General features: G+C 36.3%; 1 protein-coding gene across 1 annotated transcript in view; it reads right to left on the bottom strand.

The window, feature by feature from the left end:
- Positions 1 to 11355: 11355 nt before the first annotated feature.
- GABRA1 (gamma-aminobutyric acid type A receptor subunit alpha1) overlaps positions 11356 to 24559 on the bottom strand; it is a 37298-nt gene continuing 24094 nt past the window's right edge. Inside the window, exons 6-9 of the mRNA XM_054217230.1 lie at positions 23953 to 24096; positions 18129 to 18281; positions 15243 to 15445; positions 11356 to 11664 (exon numbers count right to left, since the gene is read on the bottom strand). Coding sequence (XP_054073205.1) covers positions 11356 to 11664; positions 15243 to 15445; positions 18129 to 18281; positions 23953 to 24096 — 809 coding nt within the window. The remainder of the gene's footprint in view (positions 11665 to 15242; positions 15446 to 18128; positions 18282 to 23952; positions 24097 to 24559) is intronic.

The following is a 24559-nucleotide window of genomic DNA, read 5'->3' as shown; positions in this document are numbered from 1 at the left end:
TCGCCATTTCAGCAGATGATGCAGCCATTGAGTAGTGGGATGTTGTACCTGAGCTTCTAATATGCTTCACTCCTTTGAGAAAAAAAGTAGGTTTGAAGTGGATGCCAAACCCAAAACTTTCCATTGATTTCCACAAAGTTTAGGAGGATTGTTCATAATTCTTGGGAAACTACGTAATATGGCATTTTCTACGTGAATCCTGTTGTGTTAGCAGCTGACTAGACAACAAGGTTTAAGTGCAGATTTGCATTGAAGCTATGGCAGAAAGAAGAACCACTTGAAGTTGGGGAGAAAATTCATACGTATGTGTGTATAAATATAACTACATAAAAATATATAAGTATTAACAACATTCTAATAATTTGATTAGATGTTTAGGACTGTTGCATTAGGCTTGAGAGAGTCCCCTTATTATTCCACAATTTAAGCTCTAAATATATGTATTTAAGACATAGCTATTTTTCCCCAAGGACATTCTGCCCTTGGCAGAGTCCCAGAGCTGATGCAAATTTGTCTAAGGGTCAGCAGGTTTTGCACTCTTTCTGTAATGTTAGCCATAGAAATTTTTGTAATGCATTTTATACGCATACACGCTTTACCATTTCCCCCCCAAGCAAATAGTAATTAGGAACAAAGGAAAAAAAAAAAATCTTAGTTTTTTCTGACTTGCCATAAGACCTTATTTCATATTTACTGAACAGCAGCCTCACAGCGTCCTCCTTGGAAGACTCAAGTGCCATAAGGCAACTGGTTGTATTTAGTAATCTTCTGCATCAGTAGTTTTGCCTTTTGGCTTCAAAATTGATTTTCCTCATCTTGGCATATCTTTACAACTATACCCCTTGACCTATTGCACTGCACTGGCCAGCAGTGGCATGAGTGGCAGAAGAAATGTTAGTCATGCTGGTGATTTCTGGGACATCAGAAGTGACAGCTTCATGAGTAGAGTTCTTTTGAAATATATTACAGCTGTGAATCAGTCACCACAGAGGCTATTCAAATTTAGGAAACTTTCTTCTTTATGAAGAAATCTCCTGAAAGGACAAGGAATGCGTCTACCCTGTAAGTACACAATCCAAAGTTGTTTACAACTTATTTTAGACTTCTGATAAGAATTTAATAAACTCTGTGAGAATAATTTGTCTCAAGAATCTTTTTTTTTATTATCATTAAAAACATGCTGGGATGAAAAAAGTCTCCATAAAATGTATTCTGGTTTTATTTAAAAAAAATCTCTTTTAAAACTGCCTTAGTCACAATATTCTTGTATACTATTGTCTAGTATGGGCTAGACTTTTTGCTATAAATAGCAACATCTCTGCTGAGACTTACAATGTATGTAATCATAACCGTTACTCTGAGATTTACATCTTTTCCTCCTTTTTTTCTAATTATCTGCTCTTACCTCTTTGTACAACGGTCACTGCTGAGAAGTCCCAGTCACTTACCACAGATTGCAGTTGCTGTTATAGCTAATAGCAATAATACCTAGATGATACATGACATTTTTTCTCAGCAGAATCTGAAGGTCATACAAGAAATCTGGGAGAGCAGAGTGAGTGGATCCTTCAAACCCAGTGAACCGCAAGATAATTCTTCCTCTTAAACTTCATTTGTTTAAAGAGGGAAATATGAATTCAGAGCATTTGTAAGCAGATCAGCATCATTATCACCATTTCACCAATGAAGCAGTGCAGTTATAGGAAAAAGTGACTTATCCACATTCACCCAGAAAAGACTCAGTAGTGTAGCTCCTTGGAAAGTTAAACCATTGGATTATATCACCTCAGTTATGGTGGTGTGACCATGGTGAATATTTTTCTTTTGATTGTTCACAAGTGGACAGAAAGTTATGTTTGGATGAGCAGCTTCCTAAATTCCAGATACCGTGAGTTAGTAGTTACTATTATCAACAGGTTGTGATCTGGTCTGCCCTTTTTTTTACCTGTAGTTTCTTGGATCTCAGTGTACATCCAATGTTAATGGTTTCTTGGCCTTTCTGAAACACATTAGTTTAACTGTGGAAATTATCACACTAATACAATGCACACTTAATAAGAATATTTGAGTCATAGGGAATGGTGATTTCTGTGAGGACTGTTGGTGCCCCTTTGGAATAAATGGTGGACAAGGACAAACCTGGAGCTCTTTTCAGCCTTATTGTTCAATGGTGCCCTAATGCCCCTTCTGAGGGAACAACAGAGACAGGCACGCACTAAGGCTTAGGATTTTCCCCAGAAACCTGTGGCAGGTACAGTCCTGCTCTGTGTCAGGTCACTCCTGCAGGGAGACCTGTTTGGGCTGCAGCAAGGACTGGTCAGGGGAAGCCAAGCAGTGCAGGGTACATTGCCCGGGCTGCTCCGGCAGGCACTGGCTCCTGCCAAAGTCCTGGCCTGACCAGGTGATTGTGCAGTGGCAGCTGTGGTGTCACCTCCTCCCCCATTATTTACAGCCTTCTTGCCTTCTGGTGTTGTATAGGTAAAGTTTCTTTTTGTCCTTATTTTAATTCGTGTACAATGATGAGACCAGTGTGTCCATTCTGACTATGTAAAGTGCTGGCACTCTTTGCGTAACGCTTCGAGTAGCAGAGCTGAAATCTTGGGCAAGTTCTTTTCTGTTACTACATAGAAACTAGTAATAGTAGAAACAAGACATTTTTTATCTGGACTTGGGGACATAATGCATTACAGTTCAGTTTCTGCTGTGTTGGTTTCTGTTCAAGATCCTTCACTGCGCTGACCTTGAAGCTGGTTTTCTTTACTTTAACGATTCACACCATCCAGCCACAGTTATGATGGGAAGAGAAATGGATGATTACTTGCCATTTGCATTGACCATACCTTCTGATATCATCAGTCTTTTTATCTTTTAAATGTGCATTCACAGCTATTAAATACTAGATATAATAAAACAAAATAATAGCTAATAATCTGTATAGCTTGCTTGCAATACAGAGGTATAATAGCTTGCCTGACATTTTTTAGAGCCAATATTTACCTTTATCACTGGTAAGTGCCTCCTGAGACTCATTATTCATGTAATTCCCATTAAGAGGCAGTAGTAAAACAGCCTATTGTCTTACAACTCTTGTTGTTAAGTACACTATGTTTAGTAATAAATATGTCAGCTTGTGCTACACCAGAGAATTATTATTATTTCTTATCTCTAGACATTTATAAATAAATGAATCATGTTTATTTATAGACTTCTTTCCATTTACTTCTTGCAGTAGCCAGATAAAACTGCTTTTCTTTAGGTGTATGGTCATATTTCTTGAAGCGTGCTTATTCCCTTTGAACCTAAGGCTGTAACAAAATTATTATTCTTGCTTTTTGTATCTTTTACTTTGCAATTAACCAAGCATGATATTTAGGGAAAAAAGTTGCGTTGACAGATAAATTATGTTAGTTCTAGAATAGTGTCATGGAAATACTTCACAGAATTTAGTTACTTGAACTTCTAACTGTTATTTCTACTGCCATCACTAGGGCTTCATACAGGAAGATAATAATTAACCTGTGTCTGTAATTTGTCTGATAAATAGCTCCATGCAGGTCTATGACAATCCTTAATAAAACTCTCAAGCTGTTACATAAGTAAGAAAATCTTTTGCAGCAGCGTGAATGTAACAAGGAATTAGTTTTCTCTTTCAAAGACTTGAAACCCATGTTTGTGTGGCTTACCACCTAAGTATTTATGGCACCATTCATGTGTCTGCAAGAATAAGATTTTTAGTCTCATGCTCTGGCAAAATCTAGACTCAGCAAGTTTTGTTAGCAGAACTTACTGCAGAATCTAGTGATCTCTTTCTTGCTTTCTGTTATAATTATTTTTAGTATCACTAGTATGCTTTTAAAAGTCATTCTACGCATGGCTAGAAATATTGGGTGAGGTTTTCAAAAGCAACAGGGACTCGTTTAATTTTGATTGTATCCACTTGAAAGGTTTTTTGTTGTTTTATTAACTCACTTGCTAGGAGAAGGCCAATGCTCTCTGGGGATGGGGGGGATGGATGATGGGTGGTTAATCATCAGGACTAAAGCTGTGATAAACATCTGAAAATGAACTTTCTGGTTTACCAGTTCTTTATATTATCCATAATGATCTTTGTCTTCTGTCTCAGTGTTCTTAAAATTAATTTTCTCAATGTTTATACTTTCTGGAAGTTGCAAGCAAAAATTCTTTCCATTCAAAAACTGTGAAATGGAAGTGGATGTTTTCAGCCCTGCCACCTTTGTTGGAAAAGAAGGCCTAGGGTCACTTACAAATGAACATAACCATTGAGATCCAGTACTTCAATGACCAGAATACAACTCCCACGTGTTCTTAGAAAGCTGCTGGTAAAATCATGGCCGGGATCCTCTGGAAGTATCATGCTTTTGCAGAAGGAGGGATGCACCTCACTCTTAGAGAGAAGCAGCGACACACTTATTGATATACAAAAAGGATTTAACAAAGTTTGATAGTAAATGCGATGGTGTTTTAACAAGATTCAGTGGCCAGGCACACTTGGTTATTTACTGCACAGGGGACAGGGTCAGACAGGACCGTCAGGGAGACCCTCCTATTGAGTCACGAGGTTCAGAGAGGGCCCCCTTGCTTTCTAAACTCCTTTTCAGAGAGGACTCTGGGTGCAGCAGGATCCAGTCCTAGTGCTAGTCTTGGTCAATCGTTTATGTCTAAAAGGTTATATGTACGCAATCAATCCCTTATATCACTTAGCTAAGATTTCAAAGTTTAGCGTGCTGTTAGTCACTTACCAAGGATCTGTTGGGGCAATGAATCACCAAATCTTGAGAAGTAACCTTGAGAGGTGTCCCTATTGAAGGGGAGCTCCTGGTGTGCAGCCTGCTGCTGTGCAGGAGAGCTCAAAGGGCTCTTGAGCTGTTCACTATTTATGGGGGTAAGATGTAGTCATATCGTATCAATATAGTCATATTTGCAAATTGACCACAGTACCAGTATTGTGGTTAGGTGGGTGCATTGCTCAAGTTAGCCCTTGGCTATTATGGTGTTATCTGTCTCCCCAAACCCATGTTGAGCTGGGTGCAGCCATCACGACTAGCTGCACCAATTATAACTACCATGGGTGGTTATCACTTGAGCAGGGTTACAGGACATAAAGGTTGGGTTGGAGGTGAAGCACACCATCACACACACGGAACTCCAAAAAGATTCACCTTCTCTGGGAATCTGGCTGTCCTTTGGGGGAAGAGATTACATATGGATACAAAAGAAGTGCATTCAGGTGTGAAAATTCTGGCTTTGCAGCCAGCTAATCATTTTATCAGTACACATATTTATTCTCGTAATACACACTGTGTCCCTTTAAACTGTTGAAATGGGATGTGTTGCTCTAGTTACTTTATTTACGTTTTCTTCACCTTCCCACAGAAAAGATAGTTAGGAGTGAAGGTAGTCACAGACAAGCTGGTAAAGGCCCTAACAACCCAAGGCCCCATTGCGCTTGGTCTAAATTAGCCTGTTCCTTACAAATCCAAGCACTGGTGAGGCAAGCTAGGCATGAGATGATACAAATGTGCAGAAATCAGCAGGCTGATTGACAGTAGGTATCATCTTCTGAATATCTGTATGTAGCAATTTTCTTCAAAGTTTGATTAGCTGTCTCACATAAATGAATAAACAAAATCCTATCGAGCCCACAAAGTTTTATGCTAATTTGCATATTATTGTGTTGCATCCATGACGCTTAGCTGAGCATTATGTGTTGTTACAAAAATATTTCACATTGCCATATTAAAACTAATGTTCAATCTAAGACTCCCACGCTGTTATTTCCTGAGATATGCACCATTCCGTCTGAGAACTGTGTCCCTCACCTCTTCATGCCTGCCATAGCCCCTCAGACAGGAAAAAGATGAAAAATGAAGTTGGAATTTCATGGGTTCTTGTAGAAAAAACAAAATCAAAGCAAAAACCCTGTCTGAAATGTCTCCTGAAGCTATTGAAATTAACAATTTCATCCAAAAAAAGGAGATGGCCTCTTAATTTAGTTGATTATGTTTAATTGAAAAATGCTATTTTTCCTTCTAAAATTTTTGTCCTTACAGCAAGTCCTAACAATTGGCAGAGATTTTAACCGTGGCTTTTGTTGGCTTTTTCTCTTATTTAAAAGGTGAATTAATTTAAAAGATTCTTGGCTGAAATCCACTTTTCTGGTTTGTAAGGTATTGCATAAAAAAGTAATGTATTTTAAGAGAAAGATCTTTCTGTTGTGGCTTTACTGCATTTTATTTTTGGCTTTAGATGATCATAAAAGATTTTCTTCTGGTTTTTTTTCTGCATTTTTTCATACCCTTGCAGTAGATTTTTCACTACAATGGAGAGCAATCCTAGAGGCTTACAAACTACTTGTTTAGAAGCGTGGTTGTGCTGCTATGGGCAGTACTGGAATAGGAGCTCTAAGTATGTGGGGTTGTTTAAAGAATTTGCGTTAATCCTGTAGCAGCTAAATTATGTCTTTTCCTATGAGGCACTTTAGTCACCTAGTATTAAGCAGATGATGCATACATATAAAACTATCGTGTAGCAAAGATAGCGCGTTCTGGGCAGCCGTTAGCAAACCACTTCTAAACAAATTTAACATATTAGGCCTGGTTCAGATCCTTAAGCTTGTACAACTTGAGGTTAATTGAACACTTCATATATGAGGATATTTGGTAAGAAATTCATCATATCTGTTTGCATTCAAATGGTCTTGACTGGAGAAAGGGTTCAGCAAATACATCTTTCCTTCCTTGACAGCACGTTCAGAAAAGCAGTGCCCTTTGGTGGTTGATCTCTCTGTGGGTTTTTGACGGGAAATGTCTCTAGTCTTTGGGTGAAATGTGTGTAACAGCTGTGCTGCAAGGGCAAAATCTACTTGGAGCATCTTCAGATGCCCTAAAGCAGTTTAATCAAATAAGTTTATCAGCAGCTGTGAAATCATCCTGCCTGTTTGGATGGGCCTATAGCCAGAGTGAGCGAGCTTATAGAAACACGTCCTTTCAAGGCTTTTACCTCTCTTGTTGTATTTGACGTAGTCTGTAATCAGATGTAACATGACAGCAACAGCTTGACAAGCTGATAATACACTTCACTTGCAAAATTCGTGTGCTAAGGCTGCAAACACATTTTTATTTAAGCTATGTCGTGTTTATGCATAGCAGGAGGATCTTTTTTTTTTTCTTCTGTAGATCTGCTATAGAAAGTCTGAGGAGATCTTGAGTTTTCATCTTTTAAAGTATGACTGAAATTTTTACAGCATCTAAGAAGTTTGACTTTCTCCAGTCACACTAATTTATTTGGACGGTCATTCTGATACAAAGAACAGTCTGAAAGAGGTTATCTTATTATTTGCTCCCTGAACCACGTGTGCCCCATTTTCTAGCCATTAGGGTGTTTCATAAGCTTTTATTATTTACCATATTGGTGAAAAAAAGGAGACAGAGAGAGAAAAGGAAATAAGTTTTTTCAGGTCTCACATAGTCATTCCAAGAGAAAAAATATCATTAAGAAGTCATTGGTGGTGTAAAAAAAAAAAAAAGGTCCTGGTCATTAAGAAAGTCCTGCAGTAGCTTCTAGGGATGACCCAAAAAAACTGGAGAAGTTTGCCTTACTGGTGGAATATCAGAGCAAACACAGCAATTCCCTGTCAGGTTGTCATGCTGGACTGTCTGGTGACCATGAATCTGTCATCTGAGGCTGTTCTCCCACTCTTTGAAGCTGAATAGTGCTATATATTTTTCTCTGAGTCAAATCCTGTTGCATCTAGACATTTTTCACTCATTTTATTCAAGTAAAGTTCTGCCTAAAAGTGTCTGAGCAGTGACAAAGGAGACGTGAGAATCCCCATGTATGCTCTGCATCTGGCATGAGAACACGGGAGGTGGGCGTTCAAACAGTGTCACTCGCCACTTTCTTTACCATGCTCCTCCAGAAAATCCTGTGTGGGTTTCCATAGGGATTCATCTCTGTGGAGTTAGTAGTAGGAGGCAAGGAACAGGGATTCAGACTGCATTATTCTCACTCAAAACAGAGGAAAGAAAAAGAAGTCAATAGAATCTGTGTCTGTATTAATACAATCTTTCCTTCCATTTTGAAGAATTCTTCTGTAGGGCTCGTGCTTAAGAACATTATGAATATTGTTATATATTTATATACACTTATATCAGCCTTTCCTGCTTTGGATCCTCTAAAACTGTATGTCTGCAATTGGTTGTCTCCCCCTACTTAAGAGCATGAGCCTTGCTTTCCAGAACTTTTCTAAGAAAATTTGGGGGCTGAATGCATCGGAATGACTTTTTCTCTCTCTGCATTTTTCTGTGTGGGAAAAAATTCCAAGCTGTATATATGCTTGTTTGAATGCTGTCCCCACAACTCATTAAATAACTGAAATAATGTTATTTTATACAGCCTGAGGTTCTCTTCTAACAGTCTTTCTTAGATCTGTGCGTTTATTTAAACAGTGAAAATTATAACAAATACCTGCATTTTTATTCTCACTCTTTGGTTTATCTGCCATTTTATCTGGGAGACAATGCATTTTATTCTGTGCCTAATCTATATCATAATCATTGTTGTGGTACCAAGCCTTAACAATTGTTCACCTGATTCGGTTAATTGCCTTACTGTGTGTACATTGCACAGACTGAACTGTCTTTTTTGAATATCGAATCAGATTTCAGAAACATTCCTGTTGTTATATTTGTCCCTGGAAAACACTGGCCAAAAAATTACTTCTATTAAAACTGCATTCATTACCAAATCCACAGAAACTAAGTTTTTGAATGAATAGCAGTTTATCAAGCAATGTGTCATAAAAAGCAGTAACTAAAGAAAACCAAAGTAAAACATTCACTTTCATTATTGAACATTTTTAGCTTTATTATTATAATAGAATTACAGTCTGACATAAAATAAAGAGCTTTTGCTAAACTCTGTAAAGCAATACATGCTTCTGCCATAAACAATCTCTATTAGATTTAGGTTTTATTGCCACATCACTGCACTGAGGTGCAATAAACATTCAATGTCATCTTTTTAAAATTATCCAAGGAGTAAACAGAAACTGTCCTCTATAAGAGTGTATCATTATTTTCAAGGAAGACTTACTATTATTACATGGTTTAGCAAAGCATTGTAAAAAAGCTACATAGAGAATACTTTGTCTTTGATAAACTGTGCAATCAAGTTTATACAGTATAATACTATTGGCATAGACTAACTAAGAGGTGATATAATGCAATCATTGCATAGCAAAAAGCAGACTAGTTAAGTAATACTCACATCTAATGTGCAAAATGCAGACCAAAAGGTAGCTATGAATTGCTAGGAAGATAAAATGCCCTAAATGAACACACTAGTTTAACGCCAAAAATAACAAGATAAACAAGTACACAGAAGTTAAAGAGCCATAGTTTATTTTTTTCTATACATATATCTACACATGATACCAGAAGATGAAACATCCCCTTTTAATAACCTTCAATCAGATAACTTATCAAGTTTAGACAGGACTAAATGTTAGACAATGAAGCATTGTTTAAAAAAAAAAATATTCTCTAAATAAAACATTGACTATTTCCTTTTGTAGATAGAGAATATCAACTTCTTCATTTATTGAGAAAGAGTTTAGAAAACATTGCCTATGAAATTTGACTCTCAGTAGCTGTTTCTCTGTAGGCTCATGTAACATTGTTTTAAAATTCATTCAATACATATATTAAGGTTTTTTAATTGATGCTTGCTAATATTCACCAGTCTTCCCATCTCTTTGAAAAATCTTTATCTGAAATTTTATTCTAAGAATCAGCAGTAATGACACTGACTAGAATTTTTTTAAAGGGAGCACGATACCTGCAAAATGGACATCTTGTATTTAAAGCCCTTACGTATTGTTCCTACAAATATATTGCTACAGTAAAAATGAAATGTAGTAAGTTTACTCAATAAAATCTATTTTCCTGTACATTCTTTTATTATGACTTTTTTGTATTTAATGCTACATATATTACATCACTTATTGTAACAGTTATGTATCAGCAAATATAGCAGTAATATACAGATGAACTTCTGTCTTAACAAATATTTCACCATTTTTACCTACCAAATATAATCCCATACTTTAGTATTTATGCATGACCTGAGCAGACCAGTCATTAATCTAATAGTATACATTGGATGGCATTGTCAAATTGCAAGCTACTGTACACTTGACCACTTTACAAATGGAATTAATTCCAAGCACTTCCTGTGTATTTTTTTTTAGGCTTTCCAGTACCACTGATTGTTCTTTTATTATTCAGGCTCTAAATATGTTTTATTGAGCATTTAACAACATATTAAGAGCTAAGAGGTGAATCCTACACAATGTTTTAAGAACACAACTTTAAAAAAGTAAAAAAATGTACAATCTCATGCTGCATATTTACATATATTATTTAAATACTATATTTTGTCTTTCTGCTACCCATAAATCTCAATCTAAAGCTTCTTTTTAATGTATCATTTTATAAAAGAATACATTCAACATATCTAGAGCTTGCAAAAATTGTTGGTTTGTTGTTTAAGTCTCTAAAACATAGTGATGAGTAAAAGCTATCTGTAAAAGCATCCAGGAATTGTTTGGATTACGCAGGTGATAGAGGGAACTTGGGGTCTGCACTTGATCGTGCAGCTGGTTTTAAGTCTAGTCTAGTGACAACTTAATGCTTAGAACAAGACTGCAGTAAAATGGCAGATTAAAGCATTTCTTACCATTGGATCTTATGTGCTATACAGTGACAAACTGTACCTAGAGTGAGTAGATTTCCTTTTTCTTTAAAGACCATTTAATATTATAAGTCAGGTGGTTTGGAATATAGAAGAGAAAAGGGATTAGGAAAATAACACATCTTATGGGATTCAGCAAATGGAAAGCTTTACATCCTTGAAAATCTTATAAACAGTGGTTGAATAAATGATACGGTATGTGCATCAGGAACGTCATAAAGAATATTTTTCCCATTCCCCACAATCCTTTGAATAAAAATATCTTTTTCACGTACATATACAATACCTTTTGGCAACATTCAGTACTAAGTTATCTACAAATGGTATCCTTTTTTCTTTATTACCCTACAACTCTTTCTTTCCTGTTTCCAGAACCACTTTTCCAAAGTATATAGCTTATATTGTTCTCTCCCTCACACACAGTTTTGTTAAATATACAGATATATATTACCTTTTGTTAAATAAAGAAACCTTTCTTTTCTTTAAGACAGAGGCAATGAAGCAAATGGGAATTACTGTATGTGAAAACGGGAAGCAATTCCCAGAGCAAAAGACAAAACAGAACTATACGAATAAATGAGGTTATTGATGTGGAGTTGGAGCTTTTAACTGGGGCTCCCGGTTTAAATAGGTAGCCCAGTAGACTAAGTTAAAGATTCCAAAAAGCAATGGGAAGGCTATTCTTGATAGTCGATCAATTTTACTGACGCTGTTAAAAGTCTTCTTGGGTTCTGCAGGTTTTGTTTCTGGCTTAACTTCTTTGGGCTCGATTGTTGCACTTTTAGCAATGGTTGCCAGCCCAGGGTCCCTTGCAATATTAGGGGTGTAGCTTGTAGCTGCAGCTGTGTACGTGTTATTTTTCTTAATGAGAGGATCCTTCACTTTCTTTGGCTGAAGAAAGAAGAAAATGTTTATCTTCTCAACAGATAAGATTATGAAAAAGCATCATAAAAATTTTTGCAATTTACTGGATTTATACCACAAATTGTAGTAAGCTGTAAGAAAGAAGTTAGTGTCTGGATACATGACTCATGCAAAATATTTAGGTGAAGACAGAGACAGAATCATCCACCTGCATTACTTGTATTAGTTAAAGCAAATTAGATGATGGATAAACTATAACGAGGACTTATAGCTAGGCTCACTGATTGACAAAATCACCTTTAATGATACTCAATAGTGACAAACTACTAATAAATCCAATATTCGCTTAATCAACTGTGCTTCTTGACCAGGACAAAAACTTTAAAAGACACTGAATTTCTTAATGTAGCTTTCAAATACTAAGACAATGTTATATGATGCATTTTAACACAGTTCATACATAAAAATAAACAATAAAAATATCATGTGACCATGCACTAAATAAGTGGATTATTTAATAAAATGCAAAGCTGCCACTTTCTATTCTATTCACTAATGGTTTATGCCAAAAGCATATGCAATATGGAATAGAAACTTAATGTTCTTCTTTGAATGTTACAATTGGATGATAATGGCTGAAACGTCATTCCACATACAGGGACTTAAATAGCTGTATGATTTTTTACATCTACCTACCTTTATTGCTAAAGCAAGAATGTATTGAAAATCTTTTAGTGGAAAAGAACTTCCTGATTTGAAAGAATATCTAAATTTTTGGCCTGGGTCCTTATGTTTTCTAGTATTCTACTTCTGGGATCTACTTGTAGGAAAAAAAATGTGAATTTTGACATCTGGGGTTACCAGTTAGAGTTCAACTGTCCCTGTTGCGGACAGTCCAAACCCTTCCTCCAGCCACAGCCCAAGGATAAACATAGAAGAGAGATGTAGTGGGTCATTAAGGAGGTGTAAAGAAAAGCATCGCTTTGCTCCAAGTTCCTGTGATTATGAGAAAACAACAGATAACAAGGAATTCCCCAGAGCTTAGAAAATCTTTAGGCAGTGTTTGCCACAAAAAAGAATAGACAAATGTTATCTGTTTTGTCCTTGTAGAAGGAAAAAAAAAAATATGGCTAAAGAGGAAATATCAGCAGAGTGTGATCTATTATGTTATTTCACAAGATATCGAATATAATTCTCTGTTTTCAAAAAGCAACTGTCCCATGGAGGCAATTCTTTTTAAAGCAGTCACAGTACTTTTTAAATCTGTATTTTTAATCTGTATTAATCTACACATGAACTGTAGATTAATAGCTAAATAGACCACCCCATAGAGGGGCTTTGGTAAAAGTTCTTGTTCAAGAGGTGAACATCTCAGGGAGCAGACTGGCTCCTGCAGGATGCTTGGGAATGTGAAGGGAAGCTGCAAATGCATCAGGGCAGAGAGGTTTGTCGACACATAACTTGGAGCCCCATGCGGCAAGGAAATGAAGGCTGAAATGTTAAGTTTCTGCTACTTTAATAAGAAAAGGGATTCACGTAATGACTCTGATGTGGATGCTCTGTATTTCACGACAATATTCAGCTTAGCTTGAGGCTAAGAAAAAGCTTCAAATTGTCTTAGAATATTTCTGCTGAATAGGAGGAACAAACAGGCTAAAAAAAAATACTCAGAGCAGGAAAAAGGTGATGTCAGGAAGATGTTATTTTTTTTTAGTTGTCTGTCCGTTCTTTTCCCCCTGAGCAGGAAGGCTGCTAACACGCTTGCTGGGTACGAAGCCAGTCCTATTTCCTTCTCAGCCAGAGACTCCAGTGAGCATCAGTAAATCCAGCAGGCAAAAAACCGCTCCAGAGGAGTCTCAGAGGACACCCTTTCTATAGATTCAAATGTTATGAAGAATCTGATCCACAGAAAGCCCTGACACGAATCAGGGTCTTAGCATTTCAAGTCAAATTCAACTTTGTGAAAAAGTAATATTGTAGCTAATTAGAACTATAAATTTTATTACCCTGCGATGCTCTCTTCGCCATGAATTTGCCTTGCTTGCCTTTCCTTACGTCTGCAGATAATGCACTCTACCAGGTACCAGTTTGTCTTTGCTGACTTATTCAAAATGACACATAAAGACCCTTACCTGTTGAGGAATGCAAAGCCAGAGGTCTTCCAATATTTTAAACACTTTTTGAATATTGCGTTTACGTTAGTGTGTTTTTTTCTGAAAATGTGACTTTCTTTGAAACAAATGAAATGGCTGAGTATAATAACTATGTTAGAAGGTAGGTTATTATAACAAGGCAATATTTAACGCTTAAGGATTTTGTTCCATTAATACAGCCCATTTTTTAGAGTAGATATTGTGAAGATAGGAGCACAACAACGAATCAAAGAAATTATTTTCAATGAAAGTATCGTCAGTAACTGAAAATTAAATATTCACCAGCAGTATTGCAGTTCATTACTGAAAGTTTGTTTTGTTAGTTCATTCATTTGTTCTACGGTACTTTTGTATTAGTTGTCGTGGTGTAAATGTCCTAATTTTATTTCTGTTTTCTCACTGACTTACAGCAAAAAAAAAAAATTATTTGTAGGCATACACTCCTGAGTTAAACACATGTATTCGCATACCAATGAGTAATATCTGCTCCTTCAAATATTTATTCTGCTGAATCTCTAGTCTGTGGATGTTCATAATAACCAATTAGGCAAGTTAAAACTCTCTTTCAAGATCTCTCTCAAATAAAAATAACAAACCCCCAACCAAATGAGCTTCCTCACAGAAGTAGCTACTGTGGTAACTCACAGGAAATGGGAAACTTTCTCTTTCATCCCCTAAATGTCCTCAACAAGTTCTTGATGTATCTGTATTTTACAGGTCGGGTCTGATCCTAGACCAAAGGGAGTCAGTGTGATGTGTCTCTACTGCGGTCAGGTACAGATCAGGATTGCACACTCCCAACACAACTGTCAGTGCTTCCCCAGACCAAATCAATTTATCCTATAGACTAAGAAGTAAAAATAATATTTCTACTTTTTAAAAGATAGAGAAATGATAGGAGGCAAAAGGAAGGAAAGAAAAAGTCCTGCGGTGACTTATTTGGTCATGATGACAGAGCAGTCCTCCTGAAGTTCCTGTTGGGGAGCAACATGCTTTGGAAACTGCCAAATACAGCAGCCATAAGATTTTTTTTCTACATTTATACTGAGGCATCCATATTTTCTGTTGCTCAAATGCTAGAAAATTAATTGCTTTTCCTTAAAAAAAATTACATATTTATATTTTTTCTACTCAATCTTACAAGTCAAAATCTCAGTAAAATTTTAAATTATTAATAGCATTAAATATCATCCAGTATGTCAGAATTACTCTTTAGGTGCTCAGTGTCTAAGTAATTATTATTTATGTTGTTATTATTATTATTTATTATCTGTTGTTATTTATTTATCTGTTCTCATTTATTTATGGCGTGTGCGAACACATGAGGAAACTCTTTTGGAATAATTGCTTACTATTCTAAATAATAAGAATTTCTAATGGGTTAAAAAAACCCCGTATAGTAACCAAGCATGACACAGTATCACCTGTGGGACAGAAATTAAGTGGTGTTACCTTTTCAGGAACGACACTTTTGCCATCCCATGCATAGCCTCTCTTTGTGAAGTAATTCACTGTTGCAAATTCGATGAGTGCAGAGAACACAAAGGCGTAGCACACCGCTATGAACCAATCCATAGCAGTGGCGTAGGCCACCTTGGGGAGCGAATTCCGTGCACTGATGCTCAGAGTAGTCATTGTCAGGACAGTTGTCACTCCTGCAAAGCAAACAGTTTTAGTGTCTTTAGATCAGCGGCCGTATTTTGTGCTTCATTTCTCAACTGTTACAGTAGATAGATGGGAAAGCCGTGTCTTCACCCCTAATTCTTATAAACTTCCCCATTTAAGTTCAGTTGCTAATTAAGGATCTTGGATTTCAAGTTCTGTGGAAGTTGCAGGATCTTCAAAACATCTTTTATACTGTTATTCTTTGGTATTATTATAGTGGAATAATATTTTTAAAGTTGGAATGGAAATATTATTTTGAGTTGTTGATTGGGTACTACTTTATGCTTCCTGTTATTTGGAGAATCATTGTTGCTGTTCCTTATTCATGCCCTGGGAATTGTACTACAGATGTAACAGTTTAACATTTTTAGTCCTTTCTTGCAACAGTTCTAAAATATTTAGATAGAAAACTAGAAAACTTGTTGTTTCCATTCAGCTTATTTGGTATATGTGCCTTCAAATATATGCTCGAATGCGCTAAGCTTTACGTGATATTAGATTTGTCTGAATGGAGGATTTTACAGATTTCTGTCCCTTTATTCACTGATGCCCTGAAAGTAGCAAAGAATTTGTGTAAGAACAGTGATAATGTAATTTGTGTTTCTGATACCAGAGCTTCTCACTGCTGAAGAACCTTTTCCCTTAACCGGCCGCAGAGAGCAGGCAGGACTGTATTGAACTCCCTCTGCCTGCAGCTGCTCGAAAAAAATAACTCTGCGAGCGCAGGCCAGACATTTACATCAAATCACATGTCCATAAGTTACCTTGACAACTGCAATGTCATGTACTGAATGTGTCTTGTGAGTTCATCTTCGCTGTTAGTGTTAGTGAAAATGTGCAGTGGTCTAAAATAGGGCAAATAACAAACAGTGTATTTATGTGCTGGTGTAAAGAGCTTGAATTATTAGTGCCTAATGAGGAAGCAGTTTCTCTTCCCTGAGAGACAACCTAATTCTGTCTTTGACTGATTAATAGCGAGTTAAGTTTCTCTTACATAGTAGCAAAACAAGATTTATAGTTTTTATTCTCTGTGGTACTAAGTGAGCTAAAAGATGTAAGTTGTGCTTCTGTGTGTATATACATTCATGCAGGATTTTCTGAAACATTGTTTCACTGCCATTAAGAAATGAGAAAGCTACATAATGATACATAATGATGGAGTAAACATAAGACTGTTTACTAAATAATCGTTTTCTAAAAGGAAAACTTTCAGAATGTGTGTGTTCTTGAGCTGGTGAAGATAGAAGCTTGAACATCATGCAGTATTTTATATTATTCGTTGTAAGACTAGGAAATTTTGGTCTCCATCTAGAGACAATGAAGTATAGCATTTCAAACTGATCATCTGACATTTCTTTTTAAATGGCATGTGCAAAAAGAGGTAGAATAGGCACAATTTCAGTAGCTTTGACTACAGAAGCCCATAAAAATCACAGGTTAATTCTCAGTTAAGTTGATGATAAAAATTCAGAACTGATTTTTGATGTTAATCTAAACAGTATTATGTAAATCAAATTTAATTATACTGCAGTCTAAACCATTCTTCTGTAAATGCACATCTGCATATCAACAGAAAGCCTCTGCTCGGTTCATGAGGTCTAAAGCTATGCAAGATGTGATTGATTTCTAGAGGCATTGGGAAACTAAAGCACAGCTGTGAAGAGTGCCAGAAAAGGTCAATGTAAATAGCTCTTGTTCAACAAGAGTTTCAGAGTCTGCGTTTCTCAACATCAGGCCTCCTGACTCTCTGGCTTCACGATGTCCAGCGTAAATGGGTAGATTCCCTTTGGCAAAGCAGAAAGGTCCAGGCGTCCTGCCCCTGCACTGCCCTGAGGCAGGAAAACTACTGTAAAAGCCAACTCTGTCGTGTGCTCTTCACCTCCTGCTGCCAAAGGTGTTCAGGTGTCCCATCTGAACATCAAAAAAAAACTAGGACATGTGGCAGAAACCTCAGGTTCTATTTTCCTTAACTGAAGAGTTGTTACATCTTCTTATTGTTTGTTGTTTGGGGCTTTTTTGTTTGGTGGTGGTGGTGTTTTCATTTGTTTTTGGTTTTGTTTTTTTCTTTTTAAATTAGGTACTTGACTTAATATCTCCAAAGAAAATGCTACTTTGTGTTTCTCATTTTAAGATAAGCATTCGCAAGCAGTAGTTAAAACACCAGGGACCAACTGTGTAAACTCAGAGTCCTTTAGATTGCCTTCCTACTGCATTCATTGAGTGCATCTATTCACTGCTGTAAGCACAGTGAATTGTCACTAATTTCAACAGGACAGCTTTAGCAGCAGCCAGCAAAAGGGATCAATGAAAAAGATTTTTTTTTTTTAGGTAAGAATTTTCGAAGGGCCTGCGGATGTCAAGTGACCAACACCCATTGCTTAAAGCCTTTTTGACAATCCCCACTATGAATGTCGTTGCCACTGTCAGAAATGTTTTATTCATATACTTACTGTTTTGGAAAAGTGGACCTGTAATAGATTGCTTAAGATCTCTTCAGGTCTCTTTTTACAATCAGCTACATCTTCGCAATGCAGCATGGTAACTGTTGTGTACTGCACTGTATCCAGGCTCGTGCTGTTCTCCAATATTGTGTTACACATGACTAATTTTATCATAAAATTTCTTAAACGTATTTGGCCTATGATTGCCAAGCAGTTTGTAGGTCTTGCTTACCAAATACAGTTCTTGCTGGAACGGATTCTCTATTAAGCCAGAAGGACACCTGTGACAGTATCACTGTCATGATGCATGGCAGATAAGTCTGGATGACAAAGTAACCAATCTTTCTCTTCAAATGAAAATGTGTAGTCATAACAACATATTCCCCTAAAAACAAGAAAAACAGGAACATTGAAGATTTTATAATATGCAAATTAGAGGGCTTTATAGAAAGTATTTTTTTCATTATATTCATCCCCATTGCAAAATAAAAAAATAATACAAAAAATTGTCCTCAGATCAAATTGGGTTAGCTCTGAATAAAACATTTAATAAAGCAGGTTCTGAAGTTCCACTAATAATAAAAACTAGACAGTTCTGGGAAATGCTAATTAAATTTACATCTTTTCATCTCTGCTGAGTAGTAAAAGAAAGTCTGCATTAACTGGTGTCTGTTGTGAAAGGTCTTATTCCATTGAAAGACGGAAATCCACCGTAGTATACACGTGTAAACATCGTATAAAGACTAAATCAAGACAGGCATTCAAAAGTGTTTCAGTTGGACCAGGCTTAAGGTGTAATTGTTGATGTTGGTCATGTAAATGTTGATGTAATTTGTTGATGTCAATCAGACTGTTGATTGACAGATTGTGTGCTGTCTGTGCTTTATGTACTCCAAGGATTAAGTAAGTGCCCCTGTTCTGCAAATTCAGTACTTTACTAAATGATTATTCTCTCCTGAATTAAATGGACAATGCAAGAATAACACAGAATATTTTCATTAGCACTAACTTTTTGGGTGCTACAAAAACATATGAGCTGGGTATTCTAATTGCAATTGAAATGAATCTTAAGTATTTTTATAACTCTACAAAACTTTCCTGCCAGAGCACAGCAAATAATGCCTGGTTTTCAGATCATTATTTTACATCATTGAAAATGGATTTTGAAAAACATTATATTCTCAAAAGATTGGAAAACCTGTTGTTGTGACCTTTTTTTGGAGCAGATTGATTCTTTCCATTATGCAATAAACATTGTCTTAGGAAAGAAAGAGGTGGATGTGGAACTGAATGGAAACCTCTGTCTAGATTGGAGATGACACGTGAAATTACTGTTATTCTATTTTAAAATGTAGGCAGTTGGAAAGAGAAATTTGCTCTTGTACAGGAAGAGCTTAAATTGGATTGAAAAACTATGTCTAGACATTGACTGCTTATGCACCGAGCATGTCAAATGCCCTTTTCTTTAATTCAGAGTCTAGGAGAACATTCATGTGAACAATCTTGCTCAATGTGTAACCCTGAGGAAAGCTTATAAATAAGATGTGACAATACTCTTGGTATGTTTCAATATAAAAGACAGTAACAAAGGGGGAAAAGAGAATCAATTATGAATTGAGAGGTAAAGCAAAGGATATACAAGAAAATTTTCTCCAAAAATAGGACTGGAAGAAATAGTATAGTGGGCATTATTACTTGAATTTTGCCCACCTTTCTTTAACTTTTGCTGAAACAACCTTCTTCTCCTCTGTTTCAGAGATTATGGTCTTATGAAGGGTGCCAGCCTTGGCTAGAAGAGCCAATAATTTAATTTTATCTACTAAAATATGACGTGGGAAGCTATTTTAATGCAATCAGATATAGAATGCTCACAACTGTGTCTCAGAATTAATTCAGTGATTGTAGATGGCAAGCTAAGAATATAGAGTGAACACACCGCTGTACTCTGAAGCTTTATTTAGCTGCTTAAATTATCAAAGTATTTTTAACCTCTGGAAAATGAGAACAAGATTCAAAGCATAAAGGCAATTAAAAAGACAGGGATTGCTCACAGCTGTTAAGCATTGCAGCAGGTCTGAGCTAGAAGTCAGCTAAAGGTAATGCCATGAGGAGTGAAACAGGCAAAGCATAGGCCTAGAATAATGCCTACAGTTCAGTTACAAGGCAAAACCGTGGTTTTAAGTCTCCAGAGTACCAATGGACTGCAGTCATTTCTTAGAAGATAGTAGATCTTTGATGAGATTTATTTAAATAAGTGTAGGACATGAAAGTACTCCAGTTATTTACTGAATCTTCAGCTTCCCACGTTTTATGGCTTGCTTTAATTGAAAAGCACAGCCACATTCACGGCAGCTGCTGACCATTGTCTAACTTCCCAGCAATTCCTCTGTAATTCTGTTTTTAAAGGTTTGTAATTTGGCCATAAAATTCCGTACAAGCTAAAATTTCAAATAGCTCTTGAGAAAAATATTTCCTATATTCATTGTGTCTGATCACTAGGCTTTCACAAATTTGTAACTTATGCATCTTACTTGCTCTTATCTCTTACTCTCTTTTCCAAAGAAGTTAGAAAGAAAGGTATTTGTTTTTAGCTTCCTTAGAATTCCTAGTCTTCTATAAATAACTGTGTTGAGCAGATAAATTTGTTTTTCATTTTATTTATTCCACACAGTATAAATTAGTTTATATGTATTACACAATATGAAGCATTTAAAAGTGGTCACACAACTTCTTCATCTTGTATTAACTTAGTGTTTCGATTGATTGTCCCCATTTGAATACTTCCAGTGCTCTGGAAGAGTTTGTGCCTGTGTTCAGCACTTCCATAGCTGCAATTTTTAACCAGCTTTTAATTATACAGCGTATCACAGTCGTTGAGTCGAATGCTGAGGTGCTGTAAGCTATCTTGTGTCCTTAGAAGAAAATAGCTGGTAATTCAGTAAAGTTCCACCAAACCTATTACTCAGTGTTCTGTAAACTATTTGTAATAAACCCAGTTTATCAGGTCAGCACCTAAAATTTATATGCATCACATCAGACGTAAGGTTTGAGGTGGGGACTGAGTTTTAGCTATAATAATACTTTTTCTATCACTGTAGGTAGGAAGTAAGGCTTTCCTTGCCATTGATTTTAAACAAAGTATTTCTCATTTACTATTTATGCCATATAGCCCAATAGAAAAACTCTTAGGAACAGCATCCTCTCAGCAGATTTACAGAACATGAGAAAAAAATACACCATTGTGAGTACAAATCTTGATGATCCTCAGTGCAAAGCAGTGTTTTCAAGGTGGCAAAATAATTCTATGTAAATAGAAACTTGCACAAGCCCTTTAAGTATCTGTTAAGGTGCTTACAAGAAAAGGCGATTTTAAACTCTTTCTGAGTCAATATGAGTCAGTGGTTGGAGAGTGAAAGGATGACTCTGCTTAAGCAAAACAGCATCAACAGTAATTATTATTTCATTTACTGAATTACTACATTACTGTAGTACCTGCACATTGCCTTCCTAGCATAGATGAATAACTGTGCTACAAAAAAGTTCTAGTCTTTCAAGATTCTCTTGTCACAAAAAAAAAAAAATCAGTATTTTTAGTTATCTTACTCTAGATCCCAGATATAAGGATAGCAGATGGTCTACTAGCAAAGGAAGAAATTAAAGAAAAAAATAAAAGGACTTCATGGATTCACCAGATCATTTGACTGTTTTGAGAATGCTTAGAACAACCCAGTTACACACAAATTCTCGGAAAATACGTGCCTGAAATTCCAGACAACTATAAATATAATCTTAAAATTGCCCAAGATGATGTAGATTCCTCTAGTGATCCACAGAATCAGCTGCACGAGGGCTTCATTTTCTTGCCTAATAGAGGTGCTGAGAACTCTTAAGTGAAGATTATCTTCTTTTGTCTTTTTGTCAGATGAGTCATCATCCACAACCCTGAACACAGGGAGGGATTTCATCCTTCTCAATACATATGACATATCTTAAAACAGAGATGATCAGAGGACAAAGATGTGCTCTGGAGGATTCTGTTGAGACTAGCTGCCCACCTACCTGAATGCGGAGAAAAGTGATTAGTAACCACTTCTGATCCCCACCGTTATTTTGGGGAAGGCAAAGCATTTGTCTTTCCAAAGCAAATAAAGAAGAATTTTTCCTTGAGACATTGAATTTACAAGCGATAAATGTATTTCTTCCACAACTGTATGTTCTTATCAGGTAGTAACTAAAGAGGATTGCAAGTTTGGTATTAAAGATATTCTTTAATAGGCTTGTCTTTAGTTTTGATAACCATTGTGTTTAGTTCTTTGTAGTGTTTTTCTGCATTTAGACTATAGCATCTTTGTTTCAGCAAATATTAATTACACTATATTTAACTTTATAGATAGGCATGGTAGAGAGTTTCTTAAGGTAGTGAAAGGAGTCAGAATTCAAACCCATGAACTATCATGGGCAAAACAACTTTTTGTTGTTGTTGTTGTTTGTTCATGGAAATGTATGAAGAATTTTTACACTTCTTGTATTTGCCTTCAGTTCCGTTTAAAAATTTATTATCTGCCTTTCTTAAGAATTTATAGGGTGCTTCTCACATTACTATGTAATTACCCTGAACTGTATCTGGTATTATCTATTTGGTTTAGATATGTTCCCAAGCTTATGAGTCTCTTCTGATTATCCTGCTGCCCTTATGATGCATCCAGCAAGCAGAGAATTGGCGATGGGTGCAAAAGGGCAGGCACAGGCATTGCTGAGGTCTCTCTTGAGTGAGCAGCTTTAGAAAAGAAAGAGCAAAGAGCTTGAGATCCTTGCAGTTCCTCACAAATCTTACTGACTTTTCAGCAAAGGGCAGCTGGGCTGAACTACTGTCTCCAAAAGTCAGTGGCAACATTTCTAGCTGTGGCCAAGCCAAGAGTTCTCCCCTTTTCTTTTCACTTGTCTAATGCATGACTCTGTGCTCAATGATGGAAGCAGTGAATCTATGGGACAGCTGCATTGATAGTGTTCTTATGCAAAATCCTTATTACTGACATCATTTATGATTATGTCAACTGAACAAAAACTTTCAAGCAGTAACTTGAATATTGGTCCACCAGAAACTTTCATCTTTGAGAAATTTTCTTGGCTTAATAGAGCATATGAATATATTTTGGCAAGCTAAATAAAAAATTCAGACATGAATTAGGCTTCACCTTAGATCAACTCACTTTTCCTTAAGTGTTCATTGACTTTATGAATGAGACGTTAGAAAGTCCAGTTTATGCAGGTGTAAGTGTACTTCTCTGTTCAGTCACAACATCGGGTGCGTTCAAAGTAATACAACTACTCCTAAAGCAGTTCTTTTGGTCGTTGGAACAGTCAGTTTGGTCAACATTTTGAGCTCTTGTTCATGCCCAATGCTCAGTTTATTACTGTATTTAGGTGTTTGTGCCCCTTCCAAATTATTAAAAAAAAAAAAAAAAAAAAGAAAAAGGTTTTTAGCCAGTTTCAAGGTTGCAGGTATATAATACTATAAATGTTGGTTATATTTCTGTATCTCATTAATAGTTTTGGAGTTAAAGCTGGTGCTAGCATTAAGACACCTAAATTCTGCTTGGATGTTCCAGACAATTTTTAATTTGATGGCATATTTTTTTCACTCTCTAAATTCCTCCTTGAGAAACTATATGCTTGCTTTTAGCAACTTACTTCACTGCCTCCAGGAATATGATCTTTGAGGATTCATATTCTTATACAGTTTTTTTTAAGCTTATATAGTAAACAGATAATACGATAAGGATACGAGGGGTGCTTCTTTATAATGCAAATTTTTTTTTTTCTGGCTACATCTGTCACTATAGGAAGCTTTTTAATTGTTCAAGTATTTTAACCGCCTGTTGAAGTAGGAAAATAATCTCAGGATATGTTATCTTTTCAGAGTCATGTTTTCCTAATCTGAAGCACATGTATTGCAATTTACCTCTCTCACTCTTTCATCTTTGTATTTTTTCTCCTGCTTTAAGTTATGTTTTGGCAGTTAAATATGACCATTCCCAAAACACTTTTTCACAGACCTGTACTGGACTGAACAATTCCAGAGTCCACAGTTTGTCCGAGCAGATCGTATTGGTTCAGTCGAGAGCCGTCTTCAGCCACAACCACTGACCTTGCTGGTTCCCGTGTCCATTCATACACAACCTCTGCTCTGGTATAAGCATCTAATTTAAAAGAAATACATTGCATTTCAGCTTTGCACCTCTATTGCATATGGTTTTATCAGAACAATGTTTCGAGCAGTAATTTGAATATTAAATTCTCTTTAATTATCTGTAGTAACCCACAACTAGCTTACTGGAACTTTTTATCTATGGGAAATATAATTGATTTTATAGGTCTATCCATACAATGACTAGCTAAAGATTTGCTGTAGGGCTGCATTAAGGTTGGTCCTTAATGGCACGAAAATCTTTTTCTCCCTTACGTCGTTCCTACCTATGTAAAATCTGAGTAACCAGAAGCAATAGTGAGATGTGGAATTTCACAGGCATGCCAGGACTCCAGCTCTTTTTCTAACTTTTAACTACTGTCAAGAAAGAGGAACCCGAGTCTTTTCAATTTGTCATAGTGTGGTGTTGTCTGGGCCCCTGTAAGAAAGTAAGTCCTTCCAGGGTGGCTTCAGCG

This window comes from Rissa tridactyla, chromosome 11 (assembly GCF_028500815.1).
Source record: "Rissa tridactyla isolate bRisTri1 chromosome 11, bRisTri1.patW.cur.20221130, whole genome shotgun sequence".
Classification (NCBI taxonomy): Eukaryota; Metazoa; Chordata; class Aves; order Charadriiformes; family Laridae; genus Rissa; species Rissa tridactyla.
This window is presented reverse-complemented; position numbering and strand designations above follow the sequence as displayed.